Here is a 22,517-nt window from a genome sequence, read left to right as displayed (position 1 = left end):
CACTTTGATACAAACTTTATTCTCTCCAAAAAGCTGCAGACATCACAGCAGGTCCTGAGCCCCTAGGCTTAGGCCTGTGGGGCCTCCTGTGGGCTGAGAGCCTGCTGGGGCTGGGCTGGGGGCCAGGGATGAATGAAGCAGCCTGTGTGTGTGTGTGCGTGTGCGTGCGTGTGTGTGGCAAACACAGGGCCAGCCGGCTTGGCTGCCCTGTGTTACACAGCAACGAGGCCAGGGTTGTAGCATTGTGCTGGACGGCTGGCCTTCCTGGGAGAAGGATGGTGGGGGTGGGCTGCAGTCCCCTAGCCCGAGGACCCTTGCACAGTCCACTGTAAGTAGAGAGTGGCCGGTGGCATTGGGAGGCTCAGGAGAGCCTTCCTGCCCACTCTCAGGGGCACCATGGCTACAGCCAGGGGTGTGGGGCATCAGGGCCCAGTTCCTGGGGCCCTGAAGGGGTCTCTAGGCATGAGGCCCTGGGGAGGGGGCTGGGCTACGGGAAAGGGGGTGGCTCTTCCTGTCTGGTTTTAGCCATCTTGACGGCTTCATCATAGGAGGGTGGCAGCTCGGGGGCATACAGGCTGTAGGCAGGGGGGGTCATGGAGTCGAGGTCCAGCTCCCCGAAGGGCAGCTGCATGCCCAGTGGGTACTGCACGGAGCTGTAGGCTGCAGAGAACCAGAGTCGGTTTATGGGGATGGGTCTGGCCCTCCCCAGCTCCCTACTGGCCCTGCAGGCAGGCGGGCCACCAGGTGAGGGCTCAGGCACTCACAAGTCACAGTGCTGTGCACAGGGCTGTCACTGTCCACAGGGATGGCTGTCAGGTCGCAGGGCTGAGGTGCCGGCAGCAGGTGTGGTTGGGTGTGTGCCCGCTTCCGCAGGCAGCAGAACCGAACACAGCTGGCCGTGACCCCACACAGCAGCAGGAGGAGGACTGCGAGCAGGATAAGCCTGGGCAGGGAGGAGCAAGACCCTACCTCTGGACTGACCCCAGCCACCGGGCACCTGCTCCTTGCGGGCAGTCATGGTCCAGTCGCTCAAGACAAAGTAGTGGACGGGATAAAAGAAAACCAGGGCATGTCTCTCCAGGCTGAGATTCCTTGGCCAGAGCTGGCCTGGCCCCCGACGCTGGGCCTGCACGGGCTGTCTCTCTGGGGCTGGCCGTAAGTGGCCCTGGGCTCACTCCCAGGACACGCTGTCCCGGGCCGACTGCACAGTCCTGTGCCCAGACCAGCGACCATGTTCACAAGGCCTCCCACGGTTGTGGGGAGGAAGGGAGTGGGAGATGGGCAAGCAGGTTATGAAGGGGTGTCCGGAGGTGGGCAGGACTCAGGAAGGACCCACAAGGGAGGTCGCCCCTGGTGCTGAGGAGGAGGCTGGGTCTGTCTGCGAGGCTGCGGAGGGCCCCAGCGCCTTCCCACCAGTGGCCCAGTAGGGGCACAGTGCTGGCGACTCCTCAGCTGTGGAGCCAGGCAGGGTGTGGGTCTGGTGGGCCTGGCCCAGGGAGAACCGTCGCACCTGACTGCACTCCGCGGCCTCCACTTACCCCACGTGCCACAGGCTGCTCCAGCGGGCTTGCGGCGGGCACCTGGGGGGATGGTGGCACCTGAGGAGGCGGGGGGGGGGGCAGGGCCCGGCCGACCGCCCTGCCTGACCCTCCCCCCGCAGGGAGGGGCCAGGGCCCCGTTTCCCCAGCCCCCGCCCCACTTACTGGTCCGAAGGGTCGCAGCTGCCTTCCGCGAAGCCCAGCGCCACCTGTGGGGACAGGGGTGAGCCCGGGCCGGGGCGCGCCGAGCACAGACCCGCCCCGCGGTGCCCGAGCCCAGCGCCTGGCGACCCACCTGCGGCAGCGACAGGAGCGGCGACAGCAGCAGGAGCCCGCGGGCGGCCGGCGCCCCGGCGGACATGCTCCGCGCAGACGAGGAGCGCGAGTCTCACGGCTCCGTGGCTTTATGGAGGCCCCGCCCCTAGGCCCCTCCCACCACGAGCCCCGCCCCTACGCCGCGTCCATTGGAGGACTCGCGCTGTAGCCCCGCCCAGGATCCCCGCCCCGCAGGCCCCGCCCTTCGAGGGAGTGTCTCGTGGACACGCCCCAGATTCCCGGCCCTAGGGCCCCGCCCCTCAGGACCCGACCTATGACTCTCCCGGGAGGCCTTCTCTCTCCGTGTCTCCTGGGTGGGTTGGGGGCTATCTCGCCCTTAGCGTCCTGCAGTCGGCCTCCGTGTGGACCGGGGCGCGCCCTGGACAGTTGTGGCCGGGTCTGCACAGGGTGTGGCCTTGGAGGATGGTGGCCAGGACGCACGCGGCCACGCCTAAAACACACCCCGGTGCTGGAGGTGAAGGGTTACCGCGGTCAGGAAGCTAGGGCGCCTGGCGCTGTTCAAAGACGCTTACTGTGCATGCTCGCTGCCCTCAGCCCTCCGCCCCTCCATCAGTGGGCAGCCTAAGGGAGGTGGTCATCATGGCAGGGTTCAGGGTGGTCTGCTTGTCTAGGGAGGATGGAGGAGAAGCTATCCTGCCCTGTCTTGGTTGCACTCAGGACGTGCTCCACATGCATGGCCCCGCTGGAAGGGGTGGCCCCTTGACTCCGTGTGGCTCTCTCATGACTGGATCTGCCAGGTTCCTGTTCCTGGGGGCTGTGCCATGGCCCAGGGCCCCTTCTGCCCACCCTGCTCCAGCCAGGCTGACTGACCTTGATTCTGGACCATCCCTCCCCCTCCCTCTTGCCCAGAGGCCCAACTTAGGAGTAGGGGAGCAGGATGGGCAGGAGTACAGGCAGGGCCTTGGCCAGTGAGGACCAGGGCCTGCTGACAGGAGCGCCAGGCCAGGGTTTAGAAGAGAGGGGAAGAGGACCCCTTCTGGGGCCTGGTCTGGGCTGCAGGACCCTGCTTCCTCTTCTCACCCGGTGGGAAAGCAGCCCCTGTAAGGGCTAGGAAAGGACGGGGGTCTGCCCACCAGACAGAAGTCCTGCAAATGCTATTCCCGGGCCACTGACACTGGCTCCAGGTCAGGGAGACGGCAGACTTCCAGGCGCAGAGGAAGTAAGGTGGGGGCAGGCAGCTCCAGGCTGGTACCCAGGGAAGGCCCCAGAGAAGCACGTCTTCCGCTTCTGCCGGGGAAGGCTTCGTGTGCTCCGGTGGCTGGCACGGGTTCGGGGAGGGGTGGGGGTGGGCACGCAGGGCTGTGCACAGGGTGCCAGGCTGGGTGGGCTCCGTGAGACAGTGTCTATCCTGCCACTCCCCAGAAGGCAGGGGCCGCAGTGCAGGCGCCATTCTGAGCTCCCAGTAGTGTCTCATGGGCTGGGCCTCCCCGTGGACCCTGCCTGGCTATGAGGGAGGACTCGAGCCAGGGTGTGTCCCTGACATTTGCTCACTCCTTGCTTGGGGTCATCAGGGATCCTGGAAGGAACTTGGGAGGAGCAGGGAGGCTAAAGGGCCACCTGGGCTTTGAAGCCTCCTGTCCCCTTCTGCCTGCTCACCGGGGCTCTCCACATATGGGCCAGTCTCAGCTCCAGCCGGCACCCCCACACCTGCCCAGACAGCAGTTTCCACCAGTGCTCCAGGAAGCCCCTCCTGGTCTTTCAGGCAGAGTTCACTGCTTTATGGACTGACTCGTATGTCGGGTGGGAGACAGGGCTGCCTTCCCAGGGCTCTGTCCCCACCTCTCGTTCTGCGCTTCCCCCAGCCTGTGGCCCACACTGCAGGCCTAGACACAGAGGCTCACAGAGGATTTATTGACAGGTCTGTGGGTGCTGGTGGCTCTGGGGGCTCCAGGGGGCTCAGGCTAGGAGTAGGTTGTGGTCAGGACTGGCCTAGTTACTGCTTCTGGGTGTGGGGGTCAGGGAGGGGGAGCTCTTGGTCCTGGGCTCCCTGGATCCAGGGGAGCAGGAAGCAGCTGGGCCTGCCCTGCCTGGCCACGAGGTCACGCAGAGGACGGCCCATTTGAAGCTGCTAAGCAGGGAGTGCCCAGGCCCCAGGCCCCTTGGTGGTTCGGCCAGGTCTACACATCAGGGGCGGGCTTTGAGGGTGGGCAGGAAGGTCTGATGGGGCTACATGGAGAGACTCCTGTGGCCTCAGGTGCCAGTCACCACCTGGGCTACAAAGACCACCTTGTAGGTCTCCTTCACGTCCCCCCTGAGCTGCAGCACGGCTGACACCATGAGTGGGTGGTCCGGCTGGAAGGGGAGAGGACGGAGGAAGGGGGCCCTCAGTCAGCTGGCACACCAGGTGGGTCTGCTTTTCGGCCGCTTCACTGCCCACCTCACCCCCACCGGGGCCGCCCAGCAGCCCCCTCCCCGGGGGAGGTGGGGCCGTCCTCCTGTCCAGTCTTTGGCTCTCCTGGGGCTCCCTGGCCACTGTCCAGGGCACGTACATCAAAGTCGATGGGCGGCACCCAGGAGATGCTGATGGTTTTGGTCTGGCCGCGCTCCACGTAGCCCTTAGAGGGCTCGATGGTGAAGCCCTTGTGCTGCAGGGACGCGATGCTGTCCAGGCTGAACTCGACCGTCTGAGGGCATTGGAGCTGCTGGCAGACTGGCGGGCCAGGCCCAGCTCCCAGGAGGCAGTGGGGCGGGGGACGAGGGTGCCCAGCCATATGCCCTCTCAGCCCCGACCAGCAGGCTGCCCACCCCACACCTACCCAGGGGCAAGGCCGGGAAGGGCCCGGGGTGCCCAGCCAGTGGTGCTAGGCAGGCCAGGGAAGTGCTGTGGTCACCTTTTTTGGGGACAGCTGGGTGGTCCGGATGCAGCCCACCCGAAGTTCTCGGGTGGCTGGTGGGGCTGGCGTGTCAGCATCCAACTGGACATAGTCCAGGGTGACCAGGATGGGCTTCAGCTCCTCAGCTTCTGGAGAGGGAGGGCCTGGCTGGGGGCTAGGGGCAGGGGGTGCAGCCCAAGGAGTGTGGGAGCTGACCGGGTGAGGGTCAGGCGAGGAATGTGTGTGGAGCTGGTCCACGTGAAATCTCCTTTTAGCATGACCCCTCCCCACGCTGGCTGGGGGGGATGGGCCAGGAAAGCCCACCCTACCCACAGGGTTCCTGGGGTTTGGACACAGCAGGGCGGGCCCTCTTACTGCTGCCCCACCCCTCACTGGACCCCCAGCCCCTCAGAGGGCTCACCCTCTCTGCGCTCGGGGTCAGAGGTGGGGATCACGGTCAGGGACTCCACAGGCACGTCCAGGGGGTCTCCGCCCTCCACGAACATCATGTGCTCCCGGGCCGCACCCTTCAGGAAGATCTGGTGGGAGATTTTCTGGGGGCAGAAGCAGGGCAGCCTTGGTCTGCAGCCCTGAGAGTGGAGCTCCAGGAGGGGGCAGGGCTGGGGTGCGGGCCCATGGGACCCCAGACTGCTGCCTCCACGTGACAAACCCCAATCTGGCGTGGAGCACCCCTCCCGAGCCTGGCACTGGACCTCTAACGGGGTGGCGCAGGGAAGGGCCCAGCCCCACTCCACCGCAAGGCGCCAGTGGGGGCGGCGAGGAGGGGTCCAGTCTGGGCTGGAGCTGCACCTTTTCGAGCACGATCTGCAGCCGGTCAGAGAAGTACCGGCTCTCGTGGTCCGGGCTGAAGGTCACTGTGAAGTCCTGCTCCCTGCCAGGGTCCATGATGCCCTCGATGGGGACCACGCTGAACACGCTCTGGCCGCTGTGGTTCTGTGTGCCTGTGAGCAGGGTGAGCCTGGTGGGTTCCTGGCTCCCCTGCAGTGCCCAGCTCTCCCCGACTGTCCCCCAGGCCCCCTGCACCTCCCCAGCAGTGCGTGGTCCCACCCCTGTGGCCAGCTCACCCACGACTTCTGTCCTCTGGGTCCTGGAGGCCAGGAACCGGGGCAGCGGGTGCTGCTTTTCACTCCGGGGGGAGAGGCTGTCCAGCTGCATGGAGAACTTGATGGGCAGTGCGGAGTTGTTTTGCAGCTACAAAAGCAGGGCCCCGTCACCTGACCGCCACCAGGTCCAAGCTCCCTCTCCTGCCACCGGACCATACGGGCAGTGTGTCCGCCAGCCCTGTCCCCCGAATTCTGCCGCCAGTGCTCACGGCACGTGCGGAGCGTTGGCCCCTGCTTGGCCTGTTCAGCAGGGCGGCTGCCTTGAGGGGACAGCTCCGTAGTGCCTCCGTCCTCTGGAGTGCCCTCTGCAGTCAGGCTCAGGTCACACTTCAGCCCTGCCCAGTTTCTTCCCTGCCCTAACCCTTCCCCCTGGGAGCACCCAACCCCAATAAAACATTTCATGGACTCCCTCTCCTGGGCTCTGCTGTCAGGACTGGCCTAAGCCAGGAAGCAGGTGTCCTTGGCAGCTTGATCCCAAGGCTGGTGTGTCTCTCAGATGCCGAAGGAGCACCTAGAGCCAGGCCTGCCTTCCTGCATGGCTGTGGGAGCCCACAGGGCAGTGTGACCTCACCAGAGAAGTGTGCAACGACCCCCTGCCCCCGCCCCAGCTGTGCCTGAGCTGAGGTCCTCCACCTCCTGGGTCGGATGGCCCAAGCAAAGGCCCTGAGGCAGGAGGACAGGGAGCACTGAGGAGGCCAGGGCAGCAGCAGGGTGGAGGGAGGGGGCGTCCTCAGCCTCCCTTGCTGGAGAGGGCCGTAGGGGTCGCAGCTGCTGGGGGGCGGGGGTTGGGGCAGCCTGCACCTCCACTGGGATGGACCCCTCCTGGGAGACGGGGACAGACACCCCGGCCCCTGCAACGTGCCTCACCTTGAATCCTGAGGAGACAGACTCTCTGGCAATCACGTAGCCCATGTTGAGGACGTCCCCTTCAATGGAGCACGTGGTCATGGACGCCACGCCTGTGCCCGTGAGCGTCAGGGAGAGGCTGCCTCGTCTGGTGATGATGTCCAGTGTTTCCTGGGCCTGTGGAGACCCCGACCCTAGGCATGGAGCACTGTGGAAGCTCCGTCCTGGGAACAGCCAGGTCAGGGCATAACGGAGCTGAGGCAGCTCAGAGGTCCCTGGTGCCCTCCTTCCAGCAAGAAGCGGGGGTCCCGAGGATGAGCTGCTCCAGGGCCTGGCGTAGCGACAGGCCTGAGCCCTTGCCGGCGTGCAGTGCGGGGAGCGGGACTGGGAGCCCCAGGCTGTGGCGCGGCTGCAGGTGGGCCTGGGACTCACCAGGATACTCTCGTTGGGGGAGAAAGACAGCTCCAGGACATGGGTCTCCCCCGAGGGCAGCTTGCTGATGGGGTTCATCAGGACGAATGGGCCGTTGGGGTTCAGCACAGAGTACTTCACCTGCGGGCCCAGGGTTAAGGACAGGTGGCAAAGTCCGGGCCCCCCATCACCAGCCCCCTTCAGGCAGGCAGCCCAGCAGGCAGCCCAGGCCAGGAGTGAACAAAGATACGTCAAGATCTTCGGCAGAGATGTTTTGGATGGAGACCTTCTTTATGCTGCGGTGTCCTGCAATGGGATGGGGGTCACAGCCCCAGGCCTGGGGGTCGCACGGGAGCCCAGGCAGTGATGGGGGGGCCTGGATCCCTGCGGGTGGGGGGTGCGTGAGGGTTGAGCCCAGTCAGGACACACCTACAGCAACGTCGCCGAAGTTAGAGACAGTCCTGCCTCTGTCAGACGTCACCACGATGGACGGCGCCACTGCCGGACACCACAGCTCCAGGTACAGGGTGTTGTGGGGACTGGGGGCGGGGCAGGTGGTTGCTGAGGGCAGAGTGGGTGGCCACATGCCCCAGCTCCCAGTCTGACCCGACACTGGCCCTGACCGCCCCTCAGGCGCCGTCCCCCTCCCAGACCTGGGTTGGCAGCATGGCAGGCACAGTGGCTTCCTGGGTGCCCATAACCCCACCCTGCCCGGAGCACTGCACCTGAAGCTCAGGGGCTCTGTCCCCTTCCTGTCTTTGGTGTCACCACTGGCAATGACACAGGGGACCACAAACTTGTCGAACTTCCCCTGGAAAGATCTGGTCAGGGTGGCCCGCGCAGCCTGGTGCTCCTGAGAACTGGAGTGGAGGCAGCAAGGTGCACTCACGCCTGGCCCCAACACTGTCTCTAGCAGCCCCAGAGGCTCCCCCCGCCCCACCTTCCAGGGCGGGGTCCTTAGGTCACTCCTGCTCCCAGGGTGCTGGGCCAGAGGGGCGCAGGGCGGCAGCCTGGGGGCCACGCTGGGGCCCAGGCCATGGCTCTCCCAGTTGTGTCTGACCAGCTGGCCCCTTTACCCCCTCCCTGGTTCCTCTGGGGCCCACCCCACCCCAGGATCCTAGACAGAGAGCTGCATTCCTGGGGCCACAGGCAAGGGTCCAGGGCTGGCAAGTGACCAAAGCCCCTCAGACTCTCCAGAGCTCATTATGCAGCTTAGGAGGGCAGGCAACATGGGCGTCGAGGCACAGCGTCTCCCCAGCCCCAGGAGCGAGGTTGTTCACAGGGACATGGTGTCCTGGGAGTGAGCTGAGCAGACGCCCGGGAAGGCAGAGCCTGGCTCCAGCTGTGTCTGAAGCCAGCCAGCCCTGGACTTCCAGTCAAAACAGCTCTGCTCCAGGTGGGGGGCAGGGCGGGGCCCCGTTCGAGGGGCTTGGAGGGAAGTGGTGGGCGGCCTTCTCTCTGGCCCACCTGGACTTGAGGTCTTGCTTCTGCAGGTCGGGGGGCTGGGAGGTGGAGGCCTGGTTCTGCAGCCGCAGCGTGGAGAGAGACTGTCTCCGTGGGTCCTTCCTCTGGGTGGCCGTGTCCTTCCCGGACTGCGAGGGGGCGAGGTTGGTGGTGGGTCTGCCCAGGGGCTTTGCTCGGGTTTAGGGGGACGGGGGCCCAAACCCCAAGCAGCTCCCTCGGGAAGACTGGTGGCAGGTGCAGAGACCCCTGTGGCCTATACCCTGACTCCAGTGTCTGCCTCACCAACAGGGAAGCCGAGGCCCGAGCAGGGGTGGAAGCCGGCCAGAACCAGGGTCCTCGTGCCTGGTGCCCCGCCCGCTCCACTGCCCGGCCAGCAGGCCGAGGCCAAGTGCTTTCTCCTCCTTCCTGTGCTGCAACAGCTTGGGACAAACACCCGGATACTGGAGCAGCACCCTGCGGCCCTCCGCATCCCCAGGGCAGCAGCTGGCAGGCGTCGCTCTGGGCCGTGACTGCCCAGCTCCTTGCCCAGCGTCTTTCCCGGCAGGAGCCGGAAGGGCTGTAGCACTAAGATCCTCGGGCCCCTCAGTGTTTTATCTGCTCCCCGTCCCTTGTAAGCGCAAGCTCCCCTGCTAATCAGCGCAGAGGGGCCTGGCCCACCCTCCCGGGACCACCACCTGGGATCCACCCTGCCCAGTGATGCTTTCGAGGGAGGAGGGGGGTCCTTGCCGGGAAAGAGCGTTAACTTCCTGAAACAGCTGGACACACTCAATGCTCCAGAAAGGTCTGCCCAGGGCTCATGCCAGGTGAGCCGACTCACAAGCACAACCTCCAGCCTCAGGGGGTTGTTTGTCCCCAAGCCTTCATGCACGAAGTGGCAGCCTCGCCCAGGGCCTGGTGCAGAGAGCAGCCCCCACCCCGTGGCCCCAAGGCCCCGTCTCCACCACGCACCGATTTGACCTCAGCCTCCTTGGTCAGTGCCTGGAAGGCCTCCTGGTGGATCAGCTTGCTGGGCAGCTCGGGCCGGAAGGCCACTTGGACCAGGCACCTCTGTGAGGAGAGAGGCCCACAGGGCAGAGGGCGTCCTCCCGCCTCAGTGCCCCGGGACCTCTACCCCGGGTTAACCTCGAGGTCACGCTCTCTGACACTCCAGGTGTGATGTCTCTGCCTCTTCTTTGGGGTTCCAGCTCAGCACGAGCCCTCCGGGAAGGCCCTTCCGGACCACGGCCCCGGGGTTGGGGGCAGCTGCCGGGCGTGCAGGGTGCCCAGCCCTGGGGTGGGGAGCCTGGTGCACCAGGACGTGGCCACTGCCCCCGGGGCTCCAATGAGAAGGGAGTCTGCCTTTTCAGTCACTGAGATTCGGTGGTGAGTCCTGTGCCCTCAGCGACGGGCCCTGCCCTGTGACGGGCACAGCAGTCTTTCCAAAGCGCTGTCCACCCCGCGGGGCGGTCCCGGGCCCCACAGAGGACGGGCGCAGCGAGCACGCGGCACAGGCCGGGGCTGGGTGACGGCTGCACTGACCCCCTTGGGGACGGGAACCATCACCGAAGCTGGATTTGCTCGGTTTGCTAAAACGCGTTGTAGGTAGTCTTACTTATTGAAAGTCCTCCGAGCGGGCCTCACAGCAGCCTGACCCTGAGGAAGTAAGCTCCCAGAGGCTCTGACCGTCGGGGACGGGCTGAGCGTCTCTCCTCCAGGCCTGGCTCTTTCTGCTTCATCAGGAAAGGCAGAGGCGAGGAAACCATTCCCCGATCAAGCAGTGGACAGACACCCTGCACTCCCGGTGACCAGGCGCTGTGGCCTCTGTGCTGCCGGCTGCGAGATCGAGGGCCGAGCACTCCTTCGGTCTAAACTGCCCCAGCCCCCAGCCAGGTACCTGTGGGGTCAGCTGCCCACGGGTGCCCTGCCTCGGGGCCAGGCTGGGCTGGGCAGAGGGCCCCGTGGCCCTGCTTGGGTCTGATGAGCATCACGGTTGATTTCCACACCCGTCTGGGTGGGATCGCTGTGGTCCAGGGTGAGCAGAGCCCGGCGCCCCAGGCGGCCCCACCCCCAGCCCACCCACGGGGCCCACACCCACCTTTCCTGGGAGCACGGTCCCCACTGAGGGTGAGATGGTGATGGGCAAGTCCGGGGGCAGCAGGAACTCGAAAGACGTGGGCCCCACTGGGGAGGCGTCCCCCGAGCCGACGCGGGGCACAGCGTGGGTCAGCGAGTTCGTGCTCAGGTGGGAGTTGACGACGTACAGGGTAGCCACGGACGTGTCGTACAAGGAGGTGGCTGCGAACCTGATCTGGTAGTGGGACAGCTCCAGGGGCGGGTGGACACCCACGGCTCGGCACGTCAGCTTGAAGCACCTGGAAGTGACCGGCGAGGGCGGGCTCAGCCTGGGGCCCCGGCAAGGTGGCCTCGGTGCAGACAGGCACCCGACACACAGGGACACCCAGGATGATGACAGGAGTTGTCACAGGTTTTGCCTTCTACCCCATTAATTACTTTTTTAAAAAAATTGAAGTCTAGTCGATTTACAATGCTGTGTTAGTTTCAGAGGCACAGCATGCTGGTTCAGTTACGCACACGTGTGTGTCGTTTTTCAGATTCTTCTCTGTTAGAGGTTATGACAAGGTGTTGAACGTTGTTCCCTGGGCTGCACAGCAGGGCCTTGTTGTTTATCTGTTTTATATACAGTAGTTAGGACCTGCAAATCCTGAACTCCTAATTTATCCCTCCCCCACCTTCCCCTCTCTGGTAACCGTAAGTTTGTTTCCTGTGTCTGTGAGTCTACTTCTGTTTTGCAAATAAGTTCATTTGTGTCCTTTTTTAGATTCCACATAGAAGTGATATCATACGGTATTTTTCTCTCTCTTTCTGGCTTACTTCACTTAGTATGACATTCTCCAGGGCCATCCATGTTGCTGTAAATGGCATTATTCCATTCTTTTTAATGGCTGAATAACATTACATTGTATACACACCACATCTTTTTCCAGTCATCTGTCCGTAGACATTCAGGGTGTTTCCACGTCTTGGCTGTTGCAAGCAGGGCTGCTGTGAGCATTGGGCTCCACGTGTCTTTTTCAATTAGAGTTTTTGTCTTTTCCGGATTCATGCCCAGGAGTGGGACTGCTGGATCATAGGGTAACTCTGTTTTCAGTTTTTCAAGGAATCTCCATACTGTTCTCCACAGTGGCTGCACCAAACTACATTCCCACTAACAGTGTAGGAGGGTTCTCTTTTCTCCACACCCTCTCCAGCACCTCCCATTAATGAATTTTAATAAACTTGGAAAATATCCCATACCCCTGTGCACATTTTAAGTAGACAGTGAAAATTTTAATCACAGGTTTAATAGTTGCAAAAGAAGTAATTTCTGGCTTACTTTGTTAAATATTTATTGGCATTTAAAAAATAAAACTGAGAAATTACTCTTTAAATACAAACATGGGCATCCACACACCATGGTGGACCGATTTCTGCCGTCATTCATTAAAAAAAGGACAGGTGTTTGGTGTTTCCACCTTTGGAAACCTCACGTTCCATGTTTCTTTGAACTCCTATTTCCACTGCACTCTTGCCACCGAATTTTATCCTAATTACATTTTAATGCTCTGCAAGGTGGTGTCGTTACCCTGCCATACTTGTCTGTAACAAAATATATTCAGTGTGTACTCGTGTCCTGTGACCACAGGATCCAAACAGTTAAAAAAGACTCCTCTGGGTGGAGACATCATCGAGGGTACTACTGGAGCTCAATTAACTGAAAGGGCGTAAATGTGTGAAAGCGACAATCATTACACACGAGAAGTAAGGCTTGACTGGGGTCCTTCTGGGGGGAGGCCGGTGGAGCGTTTGCCCCCAGCTGGTTCAGGGACTGCGTAGCCTTGTTGTGCCGATCCGGGAGCGGGGGCCGGGGGGCCGCTCCCATCTCTCAGCCTCCAGCCCTCCCTTCACATGCTGGGCGGCAGGTCTCCCATTGCTACTCTGAGGGTCCGGCCTCTGCGGTCTCACCTGGAGGCAGGGTCCACTCAACCTCGAGCCGGGCCTCCCTGTGGGCTGAGCCTCCCTTGGCCTCATTCTGGCCACACAGGCAGCTGGTGTGGTCACTGGGGACCCTCGGCTGGCTCTGGTCCCGGTCCCCCAGAGCATCACTGTCTCCTGCTCAGATGCTCGTGCCCAGGGCAGCGTGGTTTCCCTTCCTCTTCTGTTTCCTGGAAGATTCCTCTAAGATCAGCATTACTGTTTCTTTAAACGTTTGGAAGAAGTCAGCAGCCAAGCCATCTGTGGTTTTCACCGTGGGAAGCTTTTAAACTTTTTTTTCATTTAAAATGTATTTATTGCCCAGTTTTGTTGCCTTCTCTGTCACATGTATTTTAACTTTCTGCCTAGACATTGCTCTCTTTCCTTCTAGTTTCATCGGGGGGTAGCTGACACGCAGCGCTGTGTAAGCGTCAGGTGTGCAGCGTCGTGATGCGACTCGAGCAGGTTATGAAACGATCATCACTGCAAGTTTAGTGATGTCCACCTCATACAAACACAGAGTTAAGGGAATAGAAAAATTGTGTTCTTTGTGATGGGAACCCTCAGGATTTGTATCTTAATAACTTTCATGTATCACATACAAACAAGCAGGGTTAATTATATTCACCGTGTTGAACATTACATCCCGAGTACTCATTCCTCTTGTAACTGGAAGTTTCCACCTGGAGCTTTTAAACTTCAGATTTAGTTTCCTTAATAGTTGCTCCAGTTTTCAGATTTTTAATTCTTCTCTGTGTCAGTTTTGGTATGCTGTGTTTTTTGAGGAACAAGTCCATTCCACCTGTCCTGGAGGCAGGTTGTCACAACATCCTCTTCCGATCTTTCTGGCGTTCGCAGGAGGATCTGCAGTGATGTCCCCCCTCACTCCTGAGACTGGCAGTCTGTGTTTTCTCTTTTTTGTACCTTGATCAGTCTTATTGGGAGTAATGAATTTGCCAACTTTTACAAAAAAGATTTTACTTTTTCCTCTGTTGAATATTTGATTTCTGTTTCATTGATTTCCATTGTTATCTTTACTATATTCTTTCCTTCTGCTTTTTTTGAGTTTAATTTACTGTGCTCTTCTCTCAGTTTTTAAAACAGAAGCTCAGATGACTGACTTTCCACACTCTCTCCTCTTGTTTTATGCATTTGAAGACAGAAATGTCCCACTACGCTCTGTGCCTGAGGGCTCACAAGCCCTCAGACTCAACATGCCCAAAATCAAATCCTTGGACATGTCCACACGGGTCAAGTACAAAAACACACCAAGTTGAGAGAAAAGCAGAAGCAAGATGTGGATCAATTCGTGCAGCCTGATGCCACCCAGGTGGGGTGCCCCAGCCCACCAGCGACTCCTGGTTTTAGCGCTGAGGTCCCACATCCTGGAAACCCCTTGGTCCTGGGCATCCTGACACGGTTGATCACCCTGTATTTGTGTAAGTTTGGGACTATAGGAATAACAGACACACAGATACGTGGTTACAGTAAGACACCCAGGCCCTGGGAGGACCGGGGCCATTGCGGGGGTGGGGGAGGCCGGTATGGCGCCTGCCGCAGCAGCGGGTCTGTTTCTGCAGCAAAGAGAAGCCTGAGGCACACGTGATGGAGGCTTAAGAGCCGCTGTGCTGGGCGGAGGGTACAGGATGCTGGAGGCTCGGGTTCCGGGGTTGCTGGGGACTGAAGGGAGGGCCAGAGGAGGCAGATAAAATTACCGGATTTTAAATAAGAAGAAACAGATCTCTTATATACCTGGGCAAAAATAAGATCAGGTTGCCATCAGACTGGGACAGACGCATTTTATTCCAGGAGACAGTGGATATGCTAATGTTAGTATGTAAGGTACTCAAGGAAAGAAAGGTTTTATTTTCAGCCGAGCAGACTTTCAAGTCTAAGTGCCGCAGACAGACTGTCCGCAGCGTGAGACAGGGTCCGCTCCCTGCCTGCCCTGGAGGGGAGCCCTCCGGATGGTGGTGCCGGAAACATGGGGACCCTGAGCTTCATGCCGCACCTCGCACCTCGTACAAAAACAACCAAAGGAAACCGGGAACCCACAGGTAAAACGCAGACTTACAAAACTTTTAGACGAAAATCTCTGTGGCTTTGGGTTAGGGAGAAAAATTCCTAGTGTGATACCAAGCTCATGACCCATAAAGACAAAGCTGAAAAACGGGACTGAGTCAAAGTGAAAACCTGTTGCTTTTCAGAAGACACTGTTAACAGAATGAAAAGACAAGTCACAGACCAGCGAAAACGTCTGCGAATCTGACAAAAGACTTGCATCGGAGTGGATAAAAAGCTCTCAGAACTCAGAGAATACCCCAGTGTAAGCAACGGCAAAGATGACTGGGACCAAGGAGTTGCGGTACGCACACACAGCGGAGCTCTACTCAGAGGGAAGAATGAAAGAGTGCCGTCTGCAGCAACACGGATGGCCCTGGCGATCGGCGCTCTGAGTGAAGTCAGCCAGAAAGAGAAAGAAGGGTACCGTATGAGGTCACTCGTGTGTGGAATCTAAGAACAGACACAAATGAACTTATTTACAAAACAGAAGCAGACTCACAGACAGAGAAAACAAACTCATGGTTACTGGCGGGGGGAAAGGCGGAGGGAAGGGATAAACTCGGAGTTCGAGATCTGCAGATACTGACTACTATATATAAAACAGATCAACAACAGGACCTACTGTGTAGCACAGGGAACTATATTCAGTATGTTGTAGTAACTTATAATGAAAAAGAATACGAAAAGGAAGACACGTGTGTGTGTGTGTGTGTGTGTGTGTGTGTGTGTGTGACTGAAACACTATGCCGAACACCAGAAATTGACACAACGTTGTAAACTGACTATACTTCAATAAAAAAATTTTTTTTCATGGTCAAGCAGGGACAAAAAAAGGGGCAAAATCTCTGAACACGCATTTCACCAAAAAGATATCTGGATGGCACACCAGCACATGACAAGGAGCTCGACACCATTAGCCAATTAAGTCACAATGAGATGCTGTCATTCACCTTTCAGAATGCCTCTCCATCCCCTCAGAACCCTGACAGCACTAAACGCTGGGGAGCAGGTGCAGCGGCTGCAACACCCATGTGTTATGGTCAAGAATGTGAAATTGAAAACAAATTTACTGCGTCACCCGGCAGTCCCATTCCTAGGTAATGGGAGACCTAAACCCAGGCTCACACAAGCCCTGCACGCAAGTGGTGAGAGCAGCTTCGCTCACGATCTGCCAAGATCTGGCGCCGACCTGAATGTCCTCCCGCAGGGGGGCCGCAGGGGCACATCTGCGCCAGATGGGGGCTGGGTGCTCGGAGGGGCACCAGGGAGGGGGCGGGCTCCACGGCTGGAGGCCCACAGACCAGGCAGGAGGGGCCTGGCAACCAGGCAGGGGTGTTGAGGTGACTCAGGGCTGTCTTCCAGATGAAGCCAACAGGAGTGACTGCCCACTCAGCTGCAGGGAGAGGGGTAAGGAGTCAGGCTGCGGCCAAGGTTCTGGCCGGAGGCCACATGATGGAGCAGCGCCCTCTGGGGCCCTCCTGGGACAGGACCCCCTCCCCAGTGTCCTCCACCTGCCTTTTTTCTGTAGAAAAGCTTTAGCCAAAGGGTAAATTTAATCAGAGAAATGAAAAAATGCAGAAGCCAAGAAAAGCCATCAAACAGGCCAAACTGACAACCATTTAGCCATTAAACAAAGTCCCGGACCCCGAGTTCCTCCTCCACGGCTGCAGATAATACTCTGAGCCTCGTCCTTTGAGCTGTTTTGCAGACACTGAAACCCCTACCAGGAGGAAGACGTTAACTACATGAGGACCCGACTGGAACCGTGACAGAAGCTGTCACAATTTGAGAACTGCCCTCAAGGAAATGGGAACAAACGACCCTGGAGCTGAGACTAGCTGCACGTGAAACCGCCAAGTGACGCTGATCAGACCCCCCATGACCAATTTCAAGATGACGACTGGAGCTGACTGTGCTGTTACACACGCAGCCCCCTCCCTGCCTGTGCCCCCCAAAACGCCCCGTAAAAGCTCTTGCCCCATGATCGGCAGTGGGGAGCTGCCTTCTGGACACCAGTCCACCTTCTCCACAGGTTGCTGGCCTCTGGAATAAAGCAGCCTTTCTTTTCCTACCAACATTATCTCTCAAGCATTGGCTTTTTGAGTGGCAAGCAGCCAGACCTGAGTTCGGTAAGTCACGGGGTCAGATTCGGAGTGGGTCCAGCTCCGGGCACAACAGACTGGAGACGCTCCTGGGTCCAGTGGAGCGGGAGGGCAGTTGCCCTCTGGGCACTGGGCCGGGCTGTGCAGCCACCGGCTGCAGAGTGTGTCACCGGGTGTCCTCAGCTGCGTTCCCCTGCTTTATTTCTTGAGGTGGTTTGAGCTGCTTCGAGCCTCTCCAAGATGGCTCCTGGCTTAGTTTTTGCCTATTTCACTTCACGTGGAAGTAGTTCTTTAAAAAAACTAAACACACACCCAAGTCTACAGCAGGCCCGAGCCCTCCTGGGACAACAAGGCCACTTCAGTGACTAAACAGACATGCGCCTTCTTCCCGTGGGGCATGTGCTCCCGAGGCCCCGGGAGTTCACAGCCCACCGGCGGGTCGCGGGAGCCGGGCGAGGGGTGGGGCAGCAGGGCAGAGTCTGGGGCCTGGATTCGCCGCACGGGCACTAACTCTGCACTTTGCTCCCTAAAATCCCCACCCATGAACTCAGTGTTGCTTCCTCACAGGCGCGCCAGACCCCGGGTGGAGGAGGACATGGCCTGTGTGATGAGGGGCGGCACTCCAGGCCCCCTGCCAGCCCGGCTCCACCCAGGGCTGCCCGGGCCCCAGCCAGGACCAGACAGCGACTGGGGCTGGGCTGTGGGTGGAGACTGCACAGGAGAGGAAGGAGGGGGGGCAGATGCCAGGTGGGCTCCAGAACATGATAACCTCAGGCAGCAACAGGGGCCGACCCTGTCCCCGACCTCCACCTCCCCATCCTGCCCATTTCTCCCCTCCACCTGGCTCCTCGTCCCAGTTCTCAGGCTGGACACGGAGACCCCGGGAGGTTCCCAGACTGGTCCAGTCACAGGCTGTATTGGGGCAGGTGGGGCTCCTGGTCCTCCGAGCGCGGAGGGACGCTCTGCACACTTATACAGCCCCCAAGCATGCTGCACACATGCCGCACACACTCACCCCACAGCACTGCACCTGCGTGCGCACGTACACACACACACACGGTGCGAGGCGCCTGGACCTCGGGCCTGTCCTGGGCCTGAGGTTCCCAAGCCAGTGGCGCTGCCCTGCCCGTGGGCTCACCGGTTAATCTCTGACTTGCAGACGAGCTCAAAGTTGTACTCCTTGGCCTTGGTGGGCTGAAAGATCACGTCGAGTTGCAGAGCTTCCAGTGGCAAGATCGTCCCAAACCCGTCATTGGGCTGGATGTCCACAAACTGGCAAATGGAACACCATTAATGCCAAAGCACAAACCCGGGGCCTGCTGGGGCACTGCGGGAGATGGCAAGGACGACCGTGTGGCTGGGTGTGGCCGAGTGGGATGTGTGTGACTGCATGTCTGCCAGTGTGTTGCGGGAGTGTGTGAGCCCGTGTCGCTGTGAGTGTGACCACGTGTGCAGGTGGGTGTGCACGGGCGTGTCTGTGTGTCTGTGTGTGTATGTTTCTCTGTGTATGTGTGTCTGAGTGTATGTGAGTGTGTGTCTGTGTGTGTGTGTCTGTGTGTACGTGAGTGGAGGTGAGGGGCAGCCAGGCCTAGGCCTCATCCTGGCTGCCCTGCAGGGCCAAGCAGGCAAGAGTTCTGGAAGGAAGGGAGGGGAGAGGCGTCTGGAGTCCTGGGGGTGCAGTGGGGAGGAGGAGGGGAACAATCAGAGGGAGACCGCAGGCCAAGGTGCCTGAAGAGGAGTCTGAGGCAGGGGGTGAGGCCACGTGGTGCTGGGCGCCTGGACCCTGGCCAGTAGCCTGCATCCCCAGAACCTCCTGACTCTGACCACACAAGCACCTTGGGGAGCCCGATGAAGCCAAACTCCTGGGGCAGGAGGGAGTGGTTGCAGAGGCTGACTTGGGTCCTGACTGCCTCGTAGATGCTGCAGTAGCCAAAGTCCACCCCCGAGGGACTGAGCTCCAGGTCTGAGGTGGTGACGATGGCGTGGAGGGTAAACTCCACTGGTTTGATCTGAAGGGCAGAGGGCACGCACGTTCTGGCCACTTGCAGTTAGTTTACCCAAATGTTTCCCAAAAGAAGGCAGGCACCCCCCTGCGGTGACCTGGTGGCTGGTGGGGAAACCCTCTTGGACACGAGTCCCACTTCCCTGTAGTTCCCAGGCGGGCGGGGGACCTGTGTGCACACAGGTGGGCACCCTGGCCTGCGAGCGCGAGGACAGAGGGTGCACGCGTCTGTGCGCATGTGTGTCTGAGTGCTGTGTGTGCACACGTGGGCACGGGTGGGTGCAGGTGCTCTGGGGACAGCCCTGCCAGCCCGGGCAGTACACAGGCGCCTCTCTGGTCCACAGACACCCTCGTCTCCCCCGTGCATAGTGGGGATGGGCTCTGGGGACTGGGGCCCTGCCTTCCTGGGGCCTGAGCAGCCCCTGGTCCCCAGAGTGCCCAGCATTCCCGGACGTGCCCCACACAGACCTGGTCAGCCACCCGTATAGTCATCGGGGCCTCCAGAACCCTGGTTTCCTTGTCAAAATACTTCCCTGCGTCCTCTGGGAGGGACTGTCTGAAAGAGACCGGAAGCACCTGAACCTTCTTTCCTTCTGTGTTTGCAAAACGACAGAAAGCTGAACTACGAGTGCGCTTTCAAATCACGCAAGAGCTACAAGTCACACGAACTGCAAGGAACACAGGGCTATGCCGCCGCCGGCTGGCCAGCGCCCGGTTCCCGCGGGGGCGGGGGACAGAAACCGCCCGGGCTCGCCGCCGCCGGCCGGCGCACCTAGGCAGGAACTTGAGCTGCACGGAGTAGGACGACAGGGCCTGGATGTAGCCGGTCTCGGGCAGCAGCTCCACGTGGCCCCTCAGCTCCTTGCACACCTCGAACTTCAGGCGCAGGGCGGCTTTCGACCTGCAGAACCCAAGGGACCGCAACACCAGGCATTTAGTCCCCGTGGGGGTGCCTGCCCCCGCCACCCGGGGCTCTGCGCACACCCACTCAGAGGGCCATCCGAGCCCGCACGCTGAGGGCAGGTTTCCTGGCGTGAAGCCTGGAGAGGGGCTCTGACGTGTAGGAGAGCCATGAGTGACAGTGCCCAGGTCGGCTCCCAGGAGGCTGAGGGTTTTCTGGCTTCGGGGAAGACCCTGGCCAGGCAAGTGCAGGGTGCGGGGCCTGGAGGGTGGGCCCTGGCTCCCCCAGAGCCCTGCCCTCTCCCGCTGGGCCCCACCCACTGGCAGGAGCCCTGTAGGATGCCAGGGAGGACCCGGAAGGCCCGGCCTTGGTCAGTGGCCGCAGCTTCTCAATTTTCGTCTCTGCTCTCAACTCAGGACCAGCCAGAGAAAGCCAGGTGTGCCCGTAACCAATTGTGCGGGGGCCCCCGTCCTAACAAGCCCCCAGGCCACAGCCCCCACCAGGGTGTTCCCCCTCCCCGCCTGCCCTGGAGTCTCCAGGAAGAAAGGCGAGGGTCTGCGAGGGAGCCGCCCGGGAGTGTTGGGCCGAGTCCTGGCTGTCGGGCTGGAGGGGCCCCACCCTGAGGGCAGAACCCTCTGCAAGGAGGACCCGCAGAGTAAGGACACCTGGGCCATCACCGCTCCCAGGCAGCTGGGGCCGAGGAGCAAAAGGGGCACAAAGGAGGGTCTCTCTCCTCTCTCAACTCTGACCTCTGGCCCGCAGTGTCCCCCTGCACTCCCCCCAGTGACTTCTGATTCCCCAGTGTCCCAACTCTGCCCTTGTTTCCGGTGCCCGCCGGGGCCCCTCCTGGGGCGCCTACGACCAGGTCTTTGTGATTTAACCCCTTTGCTATACCTGTGTCCACAAAACCAGCAAATTAAATAAGTGAGTAATGCTGAATTCTAAAATCACTCAGTATATTTAGACGTCAAGCCTGTGCCCTGGGGAGGGTGGAGAGAGGACACCCTCGACTCCCCATCCCCCCGCCCAGGAGTGGACACACATTGCATCCTGAGGTAAACTGACCAGAGCCCCCTCAACCCTGTTTCCCACACAAACGCCCCGAGCCCCGAGCCCCGAGCCTCGAGCCTGCCCCGCGCTCCCGGCTCCCCAGCGAGAACGGCGTCCCCGAGTCTGCAGTGGGATGCCACCCGCCGAGTGGGCCCTAGCAGCCAGGTGGGGGCCGGAAGCGGGGCCCGGGGGGCCGCAGCCTGCGGGGCCCACAGGTGTGTCTGGTTCAGGAACATCTGTTGAAGCTCTAACCGTCGGATTTGCCTACGTTTCTCCATCTAATTGTACTTCAGCGAAAAAAAGAGTGAAAAAGAAATGACTACTGTGTCTGGACGCCCTTGCGAAACAGCGACTAGACACGCTTCTCTCCTCGGGCCTCGGTCCACGCGTCCTTCAGAGTGCTGCGTCCCCGGGCCGGCTCGGGCGTGGCGGCGCGGGGCTCCGGGCGCGGCAGGGACAGCGCGTTGCAGACACCCAGGCCACAGCGCTGCCTTACTCTGCCCCGGGTCTCGGGGGATGGAGCCCGGCTGTGGGCAGGGCTGGTTCCTGCGGGAGGCTCCACGCAGAATCTGCCTCCCGGTCTCTCGGGCTTCTCCAGGCTCCTGGACCCTCTTTCACCTTCCAAGCCAGAGGCCCAGCGTCTGCCAATCTCTGTCTGACTCCAGCCCTCCCGCCTCCCTCCTGTAATGGCCCCATGATTCCAGTGGGGCGCAGGGTACCCGGGGCGACCCCCATCTCGAGGTCTCGAACCCTGTCACAGCTGTGGGGCCCCGCTCACCGCGTGTGGACGAGGACCGAGTCCTGGTAGAGCCGGTCATACATGCAAATCTTCAGGTCCACGCTGGCCTTTGGCACCCAGACCGGCACATCGACAGCAACGCCGACGACATTGAAATATAACTGAATTTGAACATGTAAATCCAACAACACGTGGCCATCAGTGAGTGTTAACACAGAACCCAGCAGTGGAGTTTTCATCAATCTTACAAGTCCTGGAAGGTTAACAATTAGACTAGCTACAGTTTAAAGATCTGTGGCACTTTTCATATCACAAAATTTAAACAACCCTTTTTATGATCAAAATGTTTAAACCTAAAAAGGTAGAATGGATGGTCACGTACCAACATGCAGCTGCATAAGCAGCACACTTCCAGCCGTTCAGAAAAACCCTTTTACTACAGTCACGCCTCACACAGAAAGTGCGCACGCGACGAAACGCTCCCGGCTGATACAAACGGCAGCTCAGGGCTCTGACGGCCGGGGCCCTGGCGCGGGCTTCCCGCAGCCAAACCCCGAGTCCTGGGCGTCCTGCAGGGAGAGCTCGTGCACAGCAGCCCCTCTCGGGCTGGGACAGTGGCCACGAGCCCACACAACTGGGTGGGGGCCTCCCGTCCCCCAAGCTGCAGACTGACACTTAGGACACACGACACACCAGCCACCGGAGCCGTGGCCACACACAGCCCATTTCCGGGGCCAGAGACAGGGCTGCACAGGATAACAGGAAAGCACGCTGGAGAAGCGGGGCTGCTGGGAGTCAGGAGAGGGTGTGGAGAGACGCACAGCCACCTCACCCAGAGGCAGGATGCTCTGGGGATGGCCGACACCGGCTGGGGCTGCTGCTGGGTGAGGCCTCGAGGCCCGGAGCCCCATCCCGGCTGCATGGTCTGGTGGGTCTAGAAAGGGGGTGGCCCTGCCAGCACCCAAATCAGCAGCCAGGCGAGCAGGTGGACGAGGTGACACGTGGTGCTGTGTCCCAGGCTCGGAGGACAGATGGGGGCAGTTCCCGAGGGTCCAGGATGCAGGTGGGGTGACTGGCAAAGGAAGCCCCACCCACAGAGGAGTCCAGCCAGATTGC

The 22,517-nt window shown here is 60.5% G+C and overlaps 2 protein-coding genes across 2 annotated transcripts in view; both read right to left on the bottom strand.

Moving 5' to 3' along the window:
- TMEM52 (transmembrane protein 52) lies at nucleotides 1–1,925 on the bottom strand. The gene is made up of 5 exons (XM_031463835.2): nucleotides 1,834–1,925; nucleotides 1,704–1,747; nucleotides 1,539–1,580; nucleotides 765–943; nucleotides 1–660 (listed from the first exon to the last, which is right to left on the bottom strand). The coding sequence occupies exons 1-5, from the start codon at nucleotides 1,897–1,899 to the stop codon at nucleotides 488–490; spliced, it is 504 nt and encodes a 167-aa protein (XP_031319695.2). The 5' UTR covers nucleotides 1,900–1,925; the 3' UTR covers nucleotides 1–487.
- Nucleotides 1,926–3,708: 1,783 nt separating this feature from the next.
- Nucleotides 3,709–22,517, bottom strand: part of CFAP74 (cilia and flagella associated protein 74) — a 64,735-nt gene continuing 45,926 nt past the window's right edge. Inside the window, exons 22-40 of the mRNA XM_031463836.2 lie at nucleotides 21,441–21,562; nucleotides 19,484–19,612; nucleotides 19,180–19,267; nucleotides 18,545–18,718; nucleotides 17,848–17,981; nucleotides 10,607–10,883; nucleotides 9,481–9,579; nucleotides 8,536–8,660; nucleotides 7,794–7,928; nucleotides 7,498–7,607; nucleotides 7,319–7,374; nucleotides 7,090–7,209; nucleotides 6,679–6,834; nucleotides 5,773–5,899; nucleotides 5,498–5,649; nucleotides 5,109–5,241; nucleotides 4,706–4,836; nucleotides 4,364–4,498; nucleotides 3,709–4,166 (exon numbers count right to left, since the gene is read on the bottom strand). Of these exons, the coding sequence (XP_031319696.2) occupies nucleotides 4,065–4,166; nucleotides 4,364–4,498; nucleotides 4,706–4,836; nucleotides 5,109–5,241; nucleotides 5,498–5,649; nucleotides 5,773–5,899; nucleotides 6,679–6,834; nucleotides 7,090–7,209; nucleotides 7,319–7,374; nucleotides 7,498–7,607; nucleotides 7,794–7,928; nucleotides 8,536–8,660; nucleotides 9,481–9,579; nucleotides 10,607–10,883; nucleotides 17,848–17,981; nucleotides 18,545–18,718; nucleotides 19,180–19,267; nucleotides 19,484–19,612; nucleotides 21,441–21,562 (2,505 nt within the window). The 3' untranslated portion in view covers nucleotides 3,709–4,064. The remainder of the gene's footprint in view (nucleotides 4,167–4,363; nucleotides 4,499–4,705; nucleotides 4,837–5,108; nucleotides 5,242–5,497; nucleotides 5,650–5,772; nucleotides 5,900–6,678; nucleotides 6,835–7,089; nucleotides 7,210–7,318; nucleotides 7,375–7,497; nucleotides 7,608–7,793; nucleotides 7,929–8,535; nucleotides 8,661–9,480; nucleotides 9,580–10,606; nucleotides 10,884–17,847; nucleotides 17,982–18,544; nucleotides 18,719–19,179; nucleotides 19,268–19,483; nucleotides 19,613–21,440; nucleotides 21,563–22,517) is intronic.

This window comes from Camelus dromedarius, chromosome 14 (genome assembly GCF_036321535.1).
Source record: "Camelus dromedarius isolate mCamDro1 chromosome 14, mCamDro1.pat, whole genome shotgun sequence".
NCBI lineage: Eukaryota > Metazoa > Chordata > Mammalia > Artiodactyla > Camelidae > Camelus > Camelus dromedarius.
Note: the sequence above shows the minus strand (reverse complement) of the source record. Positions and strands in the feature narration are given on the sequence as shown.

Coding starts and splice junctions, on each gene's coding strand:
- TMEM52 (XM_031463835.2), bottom strand. CDS start 1,899: ATGTCCGCCGGGGCGCCGGCCGCCCGCGGGCTCCTGCTGCTGTCGCCG. Junction 1,581..1,703: donor AGCTGCGACCCTTCGGACCA/GTAAGTGGGGCG, acceptor CCATCCCCCCAG/GTGCCCGCCGCAAGCCCGCT. Junction 661..764: donor TGTGCACAGCACTGTGACTT/GTGAGTGCCTGA, acceptor GGTTCTCTGCAG/CCTACAGCTCCGTGCAGTAC.